This window comes from Bombina bombina, chromosome 5, assembly GCF_027579735.1.
Source record: "Bombina bombina isolate aBomBom1 chromosome 5, aBomBom1.pri, whole genome shotgun sequence".
Taxonomy (NCBI): domain Eukaryota; kingdom Metazoa; phylum Chordata; class Amphibia; order Anura; family Bombinatoridae; genus Bombina; species Bombina bombina.
The window spans coordinates 257606051-257625353 of NC_069503.1; the positions used below are offsets into that span (position 1 = coordinate 257606051).

The 19303-nt window shown below is 37.6% G+C and overlaps 1 protein-coding gene across 1 annotated transcript in view; it reads left to right on the forward strand.

The window, feature by feature from the left end:
• The first annotated feature begins 16464 nt into the window (after positions 1–16464).
• NEBL (nebulette) overlaps positions 16465–19303 on the forward strand; it is a 574345-nt gene continuing 571506 nt past the window's right edge. Inside the window, exon 1 of the mRNA XM_053713962.1 lies at positions 16465–16721. Coding sequence (XP_053569937.1) covers positions 16653–16721 — 69 coding nt within the window. The 5' untranslated portion in view covers positions 16465–16652. The remainder of the gene's footprint in view (positions 16722–19303) is intronic.

The window sequence follows — 19303 nt, forward strand, 5'->3', positions numbered from 1 at the left end:
TTAATTTTGACTAGACTGTCCCTTTAAGTGTTCAGTGCTTGTAGATATATTTTACTGGACAGCTGGCTGAAATACTGAACCCCTGGCAACCCTATCTAGGGATGTTTAAGGCATATTATACTACATTGTATAGCTGTAATTGGCTATATAGTCAAAGCAATTGCAGATATAGAGGCCGAATCATCAAAGGTCTTGCGGACCTGATCCGACAGTGTGGATCAGGTCCGCAAGACCTCGCTGAATGCGGAGAGCAATACGCTCTCCGTATTCAGCATTGCACCAGCAGCTCACAAGAGCTGCTGGTGCAATGCCGCCCCCTGCAGACTCACAGCCAATCAGCGGCCAGCAGGGGGGTGTCAATCAACCCGATTGTACTCGATCGGGTTGAATTGTGGCGATTCCTGTCTCACTGCTCAGAGCAGGCGGACAGGTTATGGAGCGGCTTCATAACTGCCGTTTCCTTTTACATTTATAATTCTGAAACTGGCACCTTCTTCATACCCCAGGTACCAATCTTGGAGTCACTGCTTGATGCACACATTTGATTGACAGACAAGATCATGCATAGTGTAAACACACAAATCACCAATTCTCATTACTCTGAGGTCAACACTAAGCAAATAAGAGGTGCCCATCTTAAGAAAGGTAAAAGCAACCTGTTTTAAAAGAGACATTAAATGCTTAACTTGTTAGCATATGAAAAAAGTAAAAATGAAACAGGTTGGTGCTTATAGCAGACATTTCTATCATAGTCATCCATATTGAAGATGATTATCAGGATAGTAAAGATGTAGAATTCCACATTTATTAGATCATTCTTTTGGCTTCTTATCAAGTCTTTATCAAATATTTTATTTCCATTGACTCCAATGACCAATATGAGCCTTTTTTTTTGTTTTGCCATGTCTTCAACTTGAGCTTTTCTCAAAACGAGGTCTAAAATAAGAACAATTAATGTCTTCTTTTTGTCAGCATAGTAATTTCCTTGTCAGATCCTATAATCTTATATTAAGGTTTGGTTTTCTTTTAAAATAATTAGTCAAAGGTATAAATGAACTTCCACACCTGACCTGGGTGTTTTTGGTTGTTGTTATATGAATACTTCTCCATTCAGGCAGGTGTTTCATAAAATCAATTTAAATAAGTAATTACAATAAATGATTTGACACTGTGCTTTGAGATTTGGATTGTAATCCAGAGCATGGACCTTGTGTCTCCAATCCCACACACTTCCTTTCATGGTAAGCAGATCTATCTATAATTACCTGAAGCCAATGATGGCAAACTTCTTAACATATGGGGCCATTGATATATTTTGTTAGAAGGCTTAATGGCAACATATGCATTTCTGGATATTAAATACACAAAAAACATATATTTTAAAAATGTCCAGTAGCGCAGAGCCAGATGTGCCATGTTTGACTACCCACTCAAAGTCCCAAAAGCCCACATTTTTAAATGTTTCCTTTTTGCTGGTGCCACAAAAATTATGGCATACATACTGCTTTATCCTAAGGGTCACAAAAACTAGTGCAGAGCGCCACATGTGGCCCATGTGGGGCTAGTTAGCTATTCTTGCCTTAAGCAATTGACAAAGTCTGTTTTTTGTATAGGTGATAAACCCCAAATGAAAGTTTCTCTTTCAGAAGAAGTTTAAGCAAAGCAGGAATTTTAGGAATCTATCAATTAATTAAAAATCTTTAGCAAAGACCTCCTGGAATTACATTATTATTTGTCAGAGCCTTTTGTAGTCTTCAACACTGGTTCAAGAATCGGCTTATAATGTATTTTATCAACCATATATTTGAGCCCAGGGAACATTTCAGATTTACAAATTTTCATACTTAAAGGGACATGAAACCCATTTTTTTTTTCCAATTTACTTCTATTATCAAATTTGCTTCATTTTCTTCTAATCCTTTTTTGAACGAGCAGGAATGCACTGCTGGGAGCATGGTCTGTCGGAATCATAATAGTATAATTTGAAAGTTACTGACCCTTTAAATGAAGCAGTAAAAGAGGTACAGCAAATTATCTAAAATAATCCTAAGTGAAATAAGTAATAGAAAGTCAACACATGTATCTAGCTATGAGCAACATACAGTAGGTGACCTTGCTTTGTAATGTTCTTTTTTATAGAAAATGCATAAATATGTTTTTCCCATCAGTCGATCTGGCAAGTTGTTGCAGACTTTATTGGTTTTGTATATAGCTACAATGTTGCTTTCTAATGCTCCATCCTCATAAGGAATGCGTTTGAAACAGAAAAATGTTGTAGCACTTTACCTGTGATGGCTGCCAACTCCAATTGTTTTATATGGTGCATGTGACTAAATAGTAAAGTATATCATCCTCTTGGTCCTGACAGCTGCTGATTCCCCTGCTCTGCTCACTTTTGCTACCATGACTAAAGATAGATAAACATACTGACAGATAGATAGACAGACAGATAGATAGATAAACAGACAGATAGATAGCCAGATAGACAGATAGATAGATAGATAGACAGACAGATAGATAGATAGCCAGCCAGCCAGATAGATAAACATACTAACAGATAGATAGACAGACAGACAGACAGATAAACATACTAACAGATAGACAGACATACAGATAGATATATAGATAGATAGATAAACATACTGACAGATAGATAGACAGACAGATAGATAGATAAACAGACAGATAGATAGCCAGATAGACAGATAGATAGATAGATAGATAGATAGACAGACAGATAGATAGCCAGCCAGCCAGATAGATAAACATACTAACAGATAGATAGACAGACAGACAGACAGATAAACATACTAACAGATAGACAGACATACAGATAGATATATAGATAGATAGATAGATAGATAGATAGATAAACATACTGACAGATAGATAGACAGACAGATAGATAGCTAGATAGATAGAGAGATACATTTTCCTTACTGTATTACGTTTTTGCATAACAACCCCCAGTTGCCCAAACATGACTGAACCATAAAGGGAAATAACTGCTACTTGTGAATACTTGTACAAGCATATGGCTAATCCTATGGGTAGCTGCTAACTGATTTAAACTATTTAATGTGGGAATATCAGATATTAGACTTATACAATATATGATTAAATATAATTTTAAATAAGTATAATTAATGAAAAATAAACATTACACAAGGAATTCCATTTTGTGCAAGAACCACTTATGCTTTTTATGAGTTTATTATTTTTTTGAGTTTTGAATGAAATATAAATAAAACACAACATAAAAATAATCAGAGATGGTTAAATGCACATAGGGTTGGCATAACAGTAAAAATAAATTAGACTCATATACTTACATATAATAAAATATGCAATAGCTTAAGTCTCATATACATGACTTTCAGATTATGTTTAGCCACAAAACATTGAGTCTAATTTGGTAAATATGCAACATATAACATAGGGCCACTCTCTGGCAGTAGACAATCATGACTCACCCTAAAAACAATTCTTATTTGCTAGATCATATACCATTTTAGTAGCTCTCCTTTGATTGGTTCCTAGGGTGTTAAGTCACACTGACAGTGACACACTGTTTTGAGTGTCTTCTCCAGATCACACTAGTGATAATTTCACACTGTGAAAGGGAGTCATGGACGAAACAAGGTTATAAAGTGCTTATATTGCAACAATCTGGCATTTTCTTTTATTACAAAAATATTATGGGGTTCTCCTGTTGTAAAGTAAAATCCAGGAGACTCAACAGTACACTCTCAATTAACTAGCACCCATGGGGATTGGTAGATTCTGGATAAGTGTATTTCTGGTTGATTGAGAGTTACTAATAAAAATAGGCCTAACTAGTTCTATAACCCAGATTTTTCTATAAACGCTGTATTTACTTGATACTGTATTAATATTTAAATACATACTGTACTTTTAAACTTTTATGATTATCCCTTGAGCCGGGGGCACATACATTTTTTCTTTTGGGGCAAATCTTTTACATCATTGGTGATTCGTGTTTCACATGGGCAGGTGCCAGTTGCGGAGAGGTAGAAGCGCACACTAGACGCAAAGTGACGACAGGACGTATAATTTCTCTGAGGCTGACTTTAACAGGAAACACGCTACTGACCAAAATGGTATCTCATAAGACAGGCAGTACAAGTGCTCTACCCTGCAGTGGTTAGTAGAAGACCACCGGAGAGGTATTGAGCATGTACAATACGGCTGGGAAGGGTTAGTGTAGCAGAAAAGAGTACTGAGACATCAATTACTGTGCCTGTCTATTGGTCTATCTACCGCAGCTCCTGCTGTTTCAAGAGATCCGGACTGTTTGTTTGTTATAGAGCACATTTATGCTCTAAGATGTTTCCTTTTTTTTTTTTTCCGGTTGCTTGAGTTCTGGATAACTGAGAGTCTACTGTAATATGAAAACATATATATATATATTAGCTACAATGTCTTACAAATTTTTATCTCCCTGGTTTGTAGTGGATTTAGAAAGTTGGTCTGGTTAAGCAGCCATATTAAATAAGCAGCTTTTAAATAGCAACTGAGGCACATAGGATTAGTACTGCACTGATCTATTATAGTACTTACTTGCTATTCATATCTGCAGCAAATATGTATATTTCTTTAATACTCCACTATTTAAATATCTTACTCTGTTAAATTTAGCAGATCATTTTATATACAGTCAATCTATGTGAAAGATATTTTAATATTTTGCTAAGTAATGTGTCAGCTTATCTATGCTGTGATTAAATTCTAAAAGTTAAGTAAAATTTATTCTGAAATGTCAAGTAGCACAAGAATAGCTACTTTCTTTTAGTTTCCACATTTTAGGGACAATAAGGTTACTTTTTTTTATTACTTTATTTATTAGAACTCAAGTAGGGTAACAGAAAGCAAGGTCAGCAGAGACAAGCATCAAAAGACATATGAGACTGCAGGTGACAAGAACAAGTTTACAGCCTACTCCTACTTGAGAAGATTTTCCATTTTATAAAAATTAACTAGCTAACATAATATATTAGAACAAAGGAATAATCTAACATTATAAACTAAATAATCAAGACCATTCAACAGTCACAATCAAACCTATGTATAATTATACTCACCAGGTGATCCTGGTAGCCCGTAGCAGGGAGGAAGAATGAGGCCCACACAAAAATGATAAGTTCTGAGTGCTATCAATAGAGTTAGTCATGTAGGTAAGGGATTAAAATGCTAGAAAGGCATGGTCATTGTATGTTGTTATGTCCCAAGTTTGGTCATTAGGAAAGTACTTCTGAGAAAGGGAGCAAGGAGGCATTTACAAACTGTCTGGGGGAGGTATAGCAGATATGGCTCCCATTTAGTCAGGAAGGACTTAAAGTAAATGTAAATGATGCTAAAGTGCCCTTTTTTAAAAAATTTGATTAAAAACAGGGGCACTTTAATTAATCAAAATTTACATTTCACTCAAGAAAAAATACTTACTTTTTAATCTTGACAGCTGCTCCAGCTTCCTCCGGTCGTCGCAAGCCATTTCTGATGTCAGAAATGATGGATGGGTCATCCTCCAATCACGGCTTCCCCCCGGGGGAATCAGTGTCTGATTCAATGCCGTGATTGGAGGAAGCCGGATTCCTCATTTTAGACCCAGGAAGAGGCTTTGCGATGGGTGGAGGAAGCTGGAGCTCCTGTCAAGAGTAAAAAGTAAGTTTTGTTTCACAACAGGAGTGAAATGTAAATTTTGATGAATTAAAGTGCCACTGTTTTTAATCGAATTTTTAAAAACCGGGCACTTTAGCATCAAAATTTACATTCACTTTAATTCCTTGTTCTATATCTCCTTTCACATAAGGTTGCTCTACGAAGAGCTGGGAATGAATTAGATTTATTAGGTGAGTTACATGTGGTGCCCTAGGCTGTGTCCAGGGTTTGAGGATCAACTTTCTAGCAGTTAATAAAGGAAGATTCAAAAAGCGGTCATGAGGGGAGAAGTGAGAGTGTCTGAAAAGAGACAACGTACATTGCATTGATAAGGTTACTCGTGTGTGGCATATCTTAGAAAGCCAATACTGGGTGCTGAGCACATTTATCAAGTGATCCCTGAATCCATTTGGCATTTAAACAAGGAGTAATATAACTAGCGTGGAGACATTTTACATGAATTTCCCTCTAGTCCGCTGAAAGTGGGGATTTACTTCAATACTGGAAGTGAATGTGTCCTCAGAAACTTCTACTCAACAAATATCACACCTTTTACTAACTAGTTCCAGCATGTGTGTGAAAACGTTTCTAGCAACAATTAGGTCATATATTTATAAGTGATATAATGTGTTCCATGTTTAGCCAATGAATATAGTCTATCAACACTGCTGGTATTTCAACAAAAACGCTACATTTTAATGTACAAATTCCTCACTTCTAGAAGTGTAGCACTAAGTTTATGACAGTCATTAAAGCTTTAGTTTCCTCTGTACAATTTACAATTAACTTTAATTTAAAAAAAATATTTAATAGTAGAGATGTGTTTTTAGAAATTTTGTTTCATTTTAATGAAACAAATATCTGAATGAATGCCCCAACGAAATTTAAATAAAAGAAAAAATTCTTATGAAATTTGTCAGTATTCATTTGTTTCCTTATTTATTTTTTTATTAGAGGTTAAAGGGACAGTCAACTCCAAAATGTTTATTGTTTAAAAAGATAGATAATCCCTTTATTACCCATTCCCCTGTTTTGCACAGCCAACATGGTTATATTTATGAACTTACCTTGTATCTAAGCCTTTTCTGACAGCCCCCTGATCACATGACTTTTTATTTATCTATTGATTTGCATTTTAGCCAATTAGTGCTGTGCTGTGCACAACTTCACAGGCGTGAGCTCAATGTTATCTATATGGCTCATATGAACTAGCATTCTCCTGTTGTGAAAAGCAAATAAAAAAGCATGTGATAAGAGGCTGTCTGTAGTGGCTTAGTAACAGGCAGAAATTTAGAGGTTTAAATGCTATAAAGCATAATAATATAACAATATTGATTGTACAAAGCTGGGGAATGGGTAGTAAAGGCATTATCTATCTCTTTAAATAATAACAATTTTGGTGTTGACTCTCATTTTAATACTTACCTTCAGCGCGCCTTAAAGAGCCACGCTAATCTGGTCCTCTTCTTCACAGACCTGGGCCTGATCACATATGTGGCGTCGGGCGCAAAAGCCGGCGTCGCCAATTTTTTGCAGAATCTAGCAATCACATATATGGTGCAGCATACAAGTGTGGCACGTATATTTTACCTGTCGCCTGCTGTTTTTACTCCCGTAAACTAACATAGAACCGGCATCGCAACTCTGTATCATATATTCAAGCTCAAAGACTTACGCGTGCAGAATGGACAAATTTTACTCCATTTTCACCTAGTCACTCATAAGCATGCGCCGCAAGCCTTGCGCTGAGTATATAGGTACCGTAACTCCGTAGAAGCCTTAACAAACACCTAACGCATGCGCAATATCAATCCCTAATCTGCCATACCCCCACCTCAATAACTAATAAAATGTATTAACCTCTAATCGCCAACCCCCAAATTGCAAAGTACCTAAGAAATGTATTAACCCCTAATACGCCATCCACCCACAACGCAACTACTATTAAAAGTATTAACCCCTAAACCGCCAACCCCCCACAACACAATCTACCTAATTAACCCATTAATCCCTAAACCGCCAACCCCCACAACGCAAGCTACATATTAACCCCTAAACCGCCACCTCCCACAACGCAATCTACCTAATTAACCTATTTACCCCTAAACCTCCAACCCCCCACAATGCAAAGTATCAATTTAATAACTAAGCCCGCTAACTTAACACCCTATAAGTTAACCCCCAAATTACATAAAATAAAAAAAGACTACCTTAAAAAATATTTTAAAATTACACAAAATAAAAAAATCCTATCTTTACATGAAAATAAAAAAATCTAAGATTACAGAAAAAAATAAACGAAATTATCCAAAATAAAAAAATTAAACCTAATCTATTATCCCTATAAAAACAAAAAAGCCACCCAAAATAAAAAAAAACCCTAAGCTAACTCTAAACTACCAATAGGGCCTTTTGTAGGGCATTGCCCTAAGTTTAACATCTCTTTTCCTTAAAAAAACCATAATGAATCCCCCATAACAGTACAACCCCCCAAAATAAAAAGACCTAACTATAAAAAAACCTAATCTACCCATTGCCCCTAAATGGCAATTGTATGGGCATTGTCCTTAAAAGGGCAATCAGCTCTTTTAGTGCCCATTAAAAAAAAAAGTAAAAAGCCCTAATCTAAAAAAAAAAAACACACAAAAAAACCCTAACACTAACCCCGAAATAGGTTCCTGAAGTCCGGCAGTGAAGGTCTTCTTCCAGGCAGCTCCATCATCAATCTTTATCCCAGTATCGCGGAGTGGAGACTGATCGGCGGCGGCACGGTCATCGGACGTGGAGGCTTCTCTTCATGCGATCATCCACCGCACACTGAAGATTGAATCCGAGGTACCAATTTTATATTGGGGTACCTTGCATTCCTATTGGCTGATTTGAAATTTTCAGCCAATAGGAATGCAATGTACCCCAATATAAAAACATGTACCTCACAATAAATCTTCAATGTGAGGCAGACAATCACATGAAGAGGAGCCTCCACATCGGATGACTACGCCGCCGCTCCACATAGAATGACGACGTCACTACCGCTCAGCCTACGCGCCACCTCTGCTCCGCGACACTGGGATGAAGATTGAAGAGTACCTATTTCGGCATTAGTGTTAGGTTTTCTTTTTCTTTTTTTGGTTGTTTTTTTTTTTTAGATTAGGGCTTTTTCTTTTTTTTAATGGGCACTAAAAGAGCTGATTGCCCTTTTAAGGGCAATGCGCCTTTAGGGTCAATGGGTAGATTATTGTTTTTATAGTTAGGACTTTTTTATTTTGGGGGTTGGGTGTTGTACTGTTAGGGGGGAGTTGGTATTTTTTTTAAGTAAAAGAGCTGTTAAATTTAGGGCAATATCCTACTAAAGGCCCTTTAAGGGCTATCGGTAGTTTAGTGTTAGCTTAGGTTTTTTTATATTGGGGTGGCTTTTTTGTGTTTATAGGGGTATAAGATTAGGTTTAATTTTTTTATTTTGAATAATTTCGTTTATTTTTTCTGTAATCTTAGATATTTTTATTTTTTGTCTACTTTCAACTTGTAATACCAACGGAAAAAAAACAACACACACAAACAGCTGCGACAATCCCCTTTTCAATTTCGTGCCACTCGTTATCTAGCCCTAAATGGGAGAGAAAATTCACAGTCCACTGTCCCTTTAACCTGTCGTTATGCTGTAGCATTTTTAGACTTTTGTAAACATGTTCTGGCAAGTTGCAATCATTTTTTTAGGTATCATCTGTACATTGTTTTATTCATTTTTTTTTGTAAAAGCATTTCACCTGTTACCTACAGTATCATGTGACACATTGTTTAAAGAGAAGAGGTTCTATTTATAATTTGAGGTCAATACTAAGCTTTGGTTCAAATGGACATTAAACAGCTTTTTTAGTGCTTATGCCACGGTCTGTAAAGAGGCCAAAAATCAACTTCTGTGAACTAGGTTTTCAAAATGCTGTAAATTGCCTAAATCTGCTATTTCATTTGCAACATGTTGAAAACCAAGGTTACAGAATTTACTTTATGGAGCTTGAGTCAAGCATCATTTTTACAAACATTCAATAGGAGTCTAATGTCCCTTCAATTGTAGCTAGATAATGTGGTGCAGGTTCTTCAATAATTAATGTTATTTATCAGAATTTAGTGTGTTCTAGATTAAATATTCACATTTTTTCATCAGTCACATGATATCTGGAGGATCAAGTTAGCCCTCATTTAGAAACAGTAGTCTCTTTTGCATTATGGATGACAGGTAGGTATGCATTGCATGTTTGCCTTACATTTTTGCTGACACTTACAGCACCCTCCCCCATTTACAAAACAACACTAGGTATATAATGGGTTAAGAAACTGCAATTATTATATCAACCATATGACATCCAGAGGCTCATTTCAAAGTGTAGATTATACACTGTAAATTGTTATGTCCATGGGTGTCCACAAGGGGGCAGGACTATATCACACTCACCAAGTGATGTAAATGAATGGATGGAGGATACCCACCCCTTTCTTATCGGAACCTGAGATATATGGATGAAGAGAGTGTCTTCAAGGGACATTAAACTCAAAATTTGATTCTACATAACATATTTTATTACATACAGTGATAACTTTGCAATATATATATATTATATTTTTCCCTGCTTTTCCTGTAATTAAAGTTGTAAAGTGGTGTCTTCCCCCCCCCAAGAGAAACTGCAGTGCATTTCATGGAATGCTGAATCCTGACCCTGAGTGATTCATTCTTATATTCTTATATACAGGAGTTCATTTATATAATTTATATTATTCCCTAACTGACCATAGTAACAAAGAATACAACACTCAATAGATTTTTTTAAGGGGATGTGTCCATGGAGTGCAAAACAATGCAAATTTTGCTTAAAATTTACAGTTTTAAATGTTTTTTTAAAAATGTGTTATGTATGCAGATCTTTTACAGTATAGTGATATAACTTTGTGATATGTAGATAAACATTATTTAAATGTTCCTTTAAAGGGAGAGTGCTGCTGTTCTACTCAGGGATACAGAAATACACTGCTAAGTAAATTATATTTAAATACATAGAAGTCACTAATAAAGTTTGTAAACTATGGCCTCTATTTTAAAAGCAAACTCAAATTGTCATTTCCCTATGGAACTATGGGATTTTTTAGCTCTGTTTGGCTCAAAAAAATATGTTTACGTGATATCTATATCTGCAACTTCAAAGGAACATTAAAGGACTATTAAATACAGTAGAATTACATAATCAACACATGCATAATCAAAAGACAACGCATTATACTTAGTTTGAATTTCAAATGAGTAATAGATTTTTTTGGTACAAATTTCAAAGTTAGCTCAATTTCCTTCCCCCATCATATGACAGCTATCAGCCAATCACAAAATGCATTTACGTATATACTATGAATTATTGCACGTGCTCAGTGGGTGCTGGTGCTATTTAAAAATATTGTGCACATTTTGATAATAGAAATTAATTGGAAATGTATTTAAAATTACGTGCTCTATCTGAATCATGAAAGTTTAATTTTGACTTGTGTTCATTTAAAGAGGCATGAAACTCAAAATTAAACTTTCATGATTTAGACAGAGCATGCCATTTTAAGACACTGGTATTATTGCAATGTACTATAAAATGTGTATATTTTATGGATCTAGGATATATAAAGGCACATTGTACACTAGATTTTTCTTTGAATAAATATTTTGTAGATGATCCATTTATATAGCACATCTGGGAGCGTTTTTGTAAAAATGTATAGTTTTACTTATTTTTAAATAACATTGTACTGTTTTTCAGACTTCTAACCAAGCCCCAAAGTATCAGATGTATACTGAAGTCTACATATTCATGGTTGCTCCTGTTTGTGTAATCTGTCTTTTCATATGAAGGGGAGAGGGGAAGTGTCTGCTCTTCCTTCTTTCTCAGTCCATTTTAGTGGGTGTCCCAGTCTAGCCTCATCAACAGTGCTAGATTGGGAGCTTCTAAGTAAGTTTTTAAAAGGTTTAATACTGTATAAGCAAGTACTGATGCTGCTACATAATCATTTAAAAATAATTTGTGGTGTACATTAAGATTCTAAAGTAACCATATATATATTTAGAACTTCTTCTTTTGCTCAGTTAAGCATCTAATTACTATAGCCACAATTAATTTATGTACTTTGTTTATCATTATATAGTTACTACTGTATTATCTCACCCCCCCCAATTGACTTTCCTTAAAATAGAAACAATACTCTTTATCATTTAGTCTTTATTCACCCACAAGTTGTCACAACAGAGACATGGTTTATGGAGTCAGTTAAAACCATCAAGCTAAGGGTTAAGAACATATCAGGGTGTGCATAAACTGTAAACGGATATAATACTCAAAGTAGAGACCTCATATAATTGTGAATAAAGTCTCCTTCCGTCATCCATCATTCTAGTTAGGATAATGTTGTCTCGAATCCTATATAATAATTGGCCAAGTATGTTTGTCAGATGCAGTCATGCGCAGTAGAGACTGCACGTGACAAACATACCTGCGCACTGAGGAAGCTGCCTGGTGGGGGCGTGACCGGCGTCGGGCGTGCCATGATGGGGGCGTGGCAGGCATGACAAGGGGGCGTGGCCGGCGGACGTGACGAGGGGGCGTGGCCGGCGGCCGTGATGAGGGGGGCGTGGCCTCGCAGGGGCGCGTGGGAGGGGCGTGGTCGGCGGAAGAGACAAAAACAGAGGAAGGAAGGAAAGAAAGAAAGCGAACAGAAGAGGTGGGAAGAGCAAAAGAGGGAGAGAGAGAGCAAAAGAGTGGGAGAGAAAGAGGGGGGGAGAGAGAGCTCAAAAGAGAGGGGGGAGAGAGAGAGCTCAAAAGAGAGGGGGGAGAGAGAGCTTAAAAGAGGTGGGAGAGAGAGCGCAAAAGAGGGAGAGAGAGAGAGAGCGCAAAAGAGAGGGGGAGAGAGCGCAAGAGAGGGGGAGAGAGTGCAAGAGAGGGGGAGAGCGCAAAAGAAGGGGACAGAGAGCGCACAAAAGAGGGGGAGAGAGAGAGCTCAAAAGAGAGGGGGGAGAGAGAGCGCAAAAGAGAGGGGGGAGAGAGAGCGCAAAAGAGAGGGGGGAGAGTTTAAAAGAGAGTGCAAAAGAAGGGGGAGAGAGCGCAAAAGAGAAGGGGGAGACAGAGTGCAAAAGAGGGAGAGAAAGAGCAAAAGAGGGAGAGAAAGAGAGCGCAAAAGAGAGGGGGAGAGAGCACAAAAGAGTGGGGGAGAGAGCGCAAAAAAGAGGGGGAGAGAGCGCAAAAAAGAGGGGGAGAGAGCGCAAGGGGGAGAAAGCACAAAAGAGAGGGGGAGAGAGCGCAAAAAAGAGGGCGGAGAGAGTGCAAAAAAGAGGGGGGAGAGAGCGCAAAGAGTGGGGGGAGAGAGAGAGCTCAAAAGAGAGGGGGGAGAGAGAGCTCAAAAGAGAGGAGGGGGAGAGAGAGTTTAAAAGAGAGGGGGAGAGAGCGCAAAAGAGGGGAAGAGAGAGTGCAAAAGAGGGGAAGAGAGAGCAAAAGAGAGGGGGAGAGAGAGCAAAAGAGAGGGGAAGAGAGAGCAAAAGAGAGGGGGGAGAGAGAGCAAAAGAGAGGGGGAGAGAGAGCAAAAGAGAGGGGGGGAGAGAGAGAGAGTGCAAAAGAGGGGGGAGAGAGAGAGCAAAAGAGAGGGGAGAGAGAGCAAAAGAGGGGGGGAGAGAGAGAACAAAAGAGGGGGGAGAGAGAGAGCAAAATAGGGCGAGAGAGAGCAAGAGGGGGGAGAGAGCAGATGAGGGGGGAAGAGAGAGAGCGAGCAAAAGAGGGGAGAGAGAGCAAAAGAGGTGGGAGAGAGAGAGCAAAAGAGGGGGGAGAGAGAGCACAAGAGGGGAGAGAGAGAGTGCAAAAGAGGGGAAGAGAGAGCAAAAGAGAGAGGGAGAGAGAGCAAAAGAGAGGGGAAGAGAGAGCAAACGAGAGGGGGGAGAGAGAGCAAAAGAGAGGGGGGAGAGAGCGCAAAAGAGGGGAAGAGAGAGTGCAAAAAAGGGGAAGAGAGGGCAAAAGAGAGGGGGAGAGAAAGCAAAAGAGAGGGGAAGAGAGAGCAAAAGAGAAGGGGGAGAGAGAGCAAAAGAGAGGGGGAGAGAGAGCAAAAGAGAGGGGGGGGAGAGAGAGAGAGCGCAAAAGAGGGGGGAGAGAGAGAGCAAAAGAGAGGGGAGAGAGAAAGCAAAAGAGGGGGGAGAGAGAGAGAGCAAAAGAGGGGGGAGAGAGAGAGCAAAAGAGGGCGAGAGAGAGCAAAATAGGGCGAGAGAGAGCAAGAGGGGGGAGAGAGCAGATGAGGGGGGGAAGAGAGAGAGCGAGCAAAAGAGGGGAGAGAGCAAAAGAGGTGGGAGAGAGAGAGCAAAAGAGGGGGGAGAGAGAGCACAAGAGGGGAGAGAGAGAGCAAAAAAGGGGAGAAAGAGAGAGCAAAAGAGGGGGGAGAGTGAAAAATAAGGGGGAGAGAGAGAACTCAAAAGAGAGGGGGGGAGAGAGAGAGAGCGCAAAAGAGAGGGGGAGAGAGAGGGAGCAAGTGTTGGAACCGCGGTACCTAAAAATTGGCCTGTGTACACGGGCTTTAGGACTAGTATGGTATAATTGACCTGAGCAACCTTGAATTGTTGGCAATTGACTATTTTACTGTAATATATTGATAGCTACAACTTGTCATTGTTCCCTTCATATTCAAGTAATCTCGACTTTTCATTTTTCACAATTTCCTGCAAAATATCACACTACAAGACGATTTAATTCATCAGGGATTCAAGTTTAATTTCATAACCTTACAAAAAGAGGTATCATACACATGTGCACTTTACAGTCAGGTAAGAATGGTGAAAAGTACTTGATTTGGCGTTGTGTTGATATTAATTATTAGTTGCTCTTGGACTTGTTAATTAGGAGTTGTTTATGTGAAGAATAATGCTCCGTCATACTTTGTTGTTTAGTTTGATATAACCAGTTGAGCATACTCTTGTCAACCTGTAGGTATTATTTGCTGATCCAACTTATGTCAACAGGATGTGATTGTTATTTTACGAAATACCTCAATAAAAAACTTTGATTAAAAAAATAAATAAAATAAAATTGTGGTTTGTGTAAAATCCTCAGCAGCTCCCAATGCCCATTGTCACCAATTGCATCATTAGCTGCATCATGGAGGTTCCTGGTTCCCTTGGAGGCTGTAGAAAAATATTGTAATACAGGTAATAAAGATGTTCTCATGCCTTCTTTAAATCTGCACTCAGTGGCGTCACTAGGGGGGGGCGGGGGGGGCGGGCCGCACCCGGGTGACACCCTCCAGTGGGTGACACCAAAAAAAAAAAAAAAAAATTTTTTTTTTTTTTTTTTTTTAAATTTTATTGAAATTCAAAGAAATACAATGTTGAGATGCATAGATTATTTTATTTGAGGCTGACATTTGTGAACATTAGTGGGACTGGGGAAGTTGTAGACACACAATTTTTTTGCCCCTTGAGCCAGTGCTGCAATTTCAACAAATAGTTTTCTCGGCTGCTTTTGCTTGTTTGTACTTTGCTCCTCCCCTGCCCAATTTCACTATGAATGTTGTGGGTGTGCTGTGGGGCTTGCAAAGTTGCGCTGCTAGCCTAAACCTACCTGCCTATCTGTGCTCACTGCTCAGTGACATGCGGCCCAGGGCTGTGCACTGACAGACTTGGAACAGAGTCAGAGAGCAGAATTTTCATAGTTTGCGCGCCTAAACCTTTTCTTCAGTGATTTATTTTAGAGTGCTCTGTTTATCTTTCATTTGATGTTCTGCTGAGCCAGGGAGCAGCTCTAGGCATGAGCTTCCTAATTAATGCAGTGCAGTTTACATATTTTGTACCTTTTTATTGTAAAATAAATGTTTTTTGTATCCATCAGCCACCACCAGTGATAAGCGTAAGAATTAAGATAAATACACGTGTATCCATCGCGATAATTAAAAATAAAGAAATGTTTGTGTAGGAAAACTAAAGAAACATTTGTATCTATATCTTATCTATATAAAATGGGCAACAATATGTAAACTCCAAAATCTTTTTGAGAAGAGTTCATGACACATTCTGTGGTAACTTTTTCTGTGCACGCAGCTCCCTGGCATATGCAGGTACGCCACACCACTGACATGCATGCTTTAAATGCCTGCTGTGACTTTAAGGTGATGTGTCCATGGACTGCAAAAAAATGCAAATTTTGCTTAAAATTGATAGTTTTAAATGTTTTTAAAACATTTGTTATGTATGCAGATCTTTTACAGTATAGTGATAACTTTGTGATATGTAGATAACAATGATTTAAATGTTCCTTAAAGGGAGAGTGCTGCTGTTCTACTCAGGGATACAGAAATACACTGCTACGTAAATGTACACCTAGCATGTGCATGTATATGGCTTACCTGCATATGACACAAACACAATACATTTTTTTGCAAATGAAAGTGTATTGTATAAATAAGTCTTAGTCCAATGACTTCAGTTGCTCTACTTTAAATGAGAAAGCTGGTAGCTTCTTGGAGTTTCATAGAGAACTTATGACATTAACCTGTTTTTAACATTTAATATGCTCATAGTTATTTAAAGAATAGTAAAACCAGTTATTACATCACTAAAAGTAATTAATTCCTGCATTTTTTAAATGTTGTTTGTTTGGCTTGCCTAACTTGCATTGAGCTGTATTGCTTAATTTGTTCATTTCAATAAAGCATTAAAAAAAAAAACAGGAAAAACGCAGGATTGTTATGCTAGGGGGAGCTTAGACGCTCACACACGCACACATCTGCCTTGGGACTGCAGTGTGATGTATTCGCTCTCCAGCTGATCAGCACTCCCTCTGCTTTGCATTGACAGCTCCCCGCCTCTTTACAACAGTGTAATATCTTTACGCAGAGCAGACTAAGCACTGGCAGCTCTCTCCTGGATATCTTCTTGTATTGATGTTCACTGGAACACCTTGACTAAGGAGTGGAGCAAAATGAACCCACAGTGTGCCCAATGCGGCAGAGTGGTGTATCCCACGGAGAAAGTCAACTGCTTGGATAAGGTAATTCTTTCCTGGAGCACTGACTATACCAGAATCAGTAGTCAGGTATCCTAAAACATGTCAGCAACTCTGAATAAAATTAAGTTGTTTAAAAATAAAAATAAAAATAATAATGAAAAATAAATAATAATAATAATAATAATAATAAATATATATTTCTATAAATGGTATGAGCTTTCTTGGACAGATGACAGAATTCCTATGCAAAGCTTTGCAGATCTGTCCTTTGCTAAAATTGTTGACCCTCTGGCTCCGGAGATTTCATAACAAATAATGAGGGATTTTCTCTGTATTGTATTTAAAGGGACATTACAGTCGAAATATAAATGCACATAGATGTATTGCATCTTTATATAGAAACATATTTTTAATATACATGTATTGGCAAAAATGCTTCAATTAAGAGTTATCAATGTTTTGTGTTAACATTTTTCTCTGCATGTGCATGTGAGGCATAGCTAGATATTTTCACTGCACCCACATTTTAAATACTGCAGCTGCATAGAGCATCAGTGGGACTTGTATCATGTCAGCAATTAACAAATTAAGTCATTACCAGATGGTACAAGCACCTTAGGCTCTCCAAACAAGTGTTGTGTTTAAAATGCTGGTGCATGATGGTGCATACATAAATACACTTTTGAAACAGCTATAGCTTTTATTAGAAGCATTTTTGCTAATACATGTATATTACAAAATTGCTTCTGTTCAATACAGAAATGCACCTATGTGGTTTCCAATTTTGGCTGGAATATCCCTTTAAATTAGAGTTTCTTGATACACATACTGCCACATTTTAAATCATTAAACTGTGTTCTACTAAGCAAAGTCTGCTGTTTGCAAATGAGAACATTTGATGTGAACTGTTCTGGAAATGTCTGATACACTGTTTTGTTTTGTCAGTGTATTCTGTTAGAACCCTGCCCTTTTTTATCAATTTAATGCAAATGATTTAATGCAAACAAGATTAAAGCAATATAGAGGAAAATGCTCTATATTATCTATCTATCTATCTATCTATCTATCTATCTATCTATCTATCCATCTAAAAATATTATTTAAAGTAATGCACGCTCTCCAAGTAAACAGGTTCCAGTCAGACCTCTGTTGTGAATGGTGTTAATTGTAATGAAAATATAGCATCATTCATGTGGGAAAAGGGTGTTGGTTTGGATGCTATGGTGTTTTGTACTTCCTTGGCAACTCGTCAGCTAAATTGCTGAGTAAGTACTGCTGTATTATATATCTTCTGCATGGCTGACTTTCAGATTATCTGTACTTTAAAGAATAATTCCTAAAACATGCAGACTGTGACATATTACTGCACAGTGAGTATAGGTTCTTGACGGCACCAGTGGAGCTGTTGTGAAGCTATCTTGGTAACTAGTGTGAACAGATTCAAGACTTTGACGTCTTGGTATTTATTAGCTATGCAAAGCCCTGAAGAGGTACAATTAGCACAGAGTTTATAATACAATGATACAGTCCTCTTACTGAGTGAATATAATTGTATGGATAGTAGCACAGAGTTTATAGTACAATGATACAGTGCTCTTTCTGAGTGAGTATAAATGTATGGATAGTAGCACAGAGTATATAATACAATGATACAGTGCTCTTTCTGAGTGAGTATAACTATGGATATTAGCACAGAGTTTATAATACAATGATACAGTGATCTTTCTGAGTGAGTATAACTGTATGGATAGTAGCACAGAGTATATAATACAATGATACAGTGCTCTTTCTGAGTGAATATAACTGTATAGATATTAGCACAGACTTTATAGTACAATGATACAGTGCTCTTTCTGAGTGATTATAACTGTATGGATAGTAGCACAGACTTTATAATACAATGATACAGTGCTCTTTCTGAGTGAATATAAATGTATGGATAGTAGCACAGAGTATATAATACAATGATACAGTGCTCTTTCTGAGTGAATATAACTGTATGGATAGTAGTACAGAATTTATAATACAATGATACAGTGCTGTTTCTGAGTGATTATAACTGTATAGATAGTACCACAGACTTTATAGTACAATGATACAGTGCTGTTTCTGAGTGAGTATAACTGTATAGATATTTGCACAGACTTTATAATACAATGATACAGTGCTGTTTCTGAGTGAGTATAACTGTATAGATAGTACCACAGACTTTATAGTACAATGATACAGTGCTGTTTCTGAGTGAATATAACTGTATAGATATTAGCACAGACTTTATAATACAATGATACAGTGCTGTTTCTGAGTGAATATAACTGTATAGATATTAGCACAGACTTTATAATACAATGATACAGTGCTGTTTCTGAGTGAATATAACTGTATAGATATTAGCACAGACTTTATAATACAATCATACAGTGCTGTTTCTGAGTGAATATAACTGTATGGATAGTACCACAGAGTTTATAATACAATGATACAGTGCTCTTTCTGAGTATAACTGTATGTATAGTAGCACAGAGTTTATAGTACAATGATACAGTGCTCTTTCTGAGTGAGTATAACTGTATGGATAGTAGCACAGACTTTATAATACAATGATACAGTGCTCTTTCTGAGTG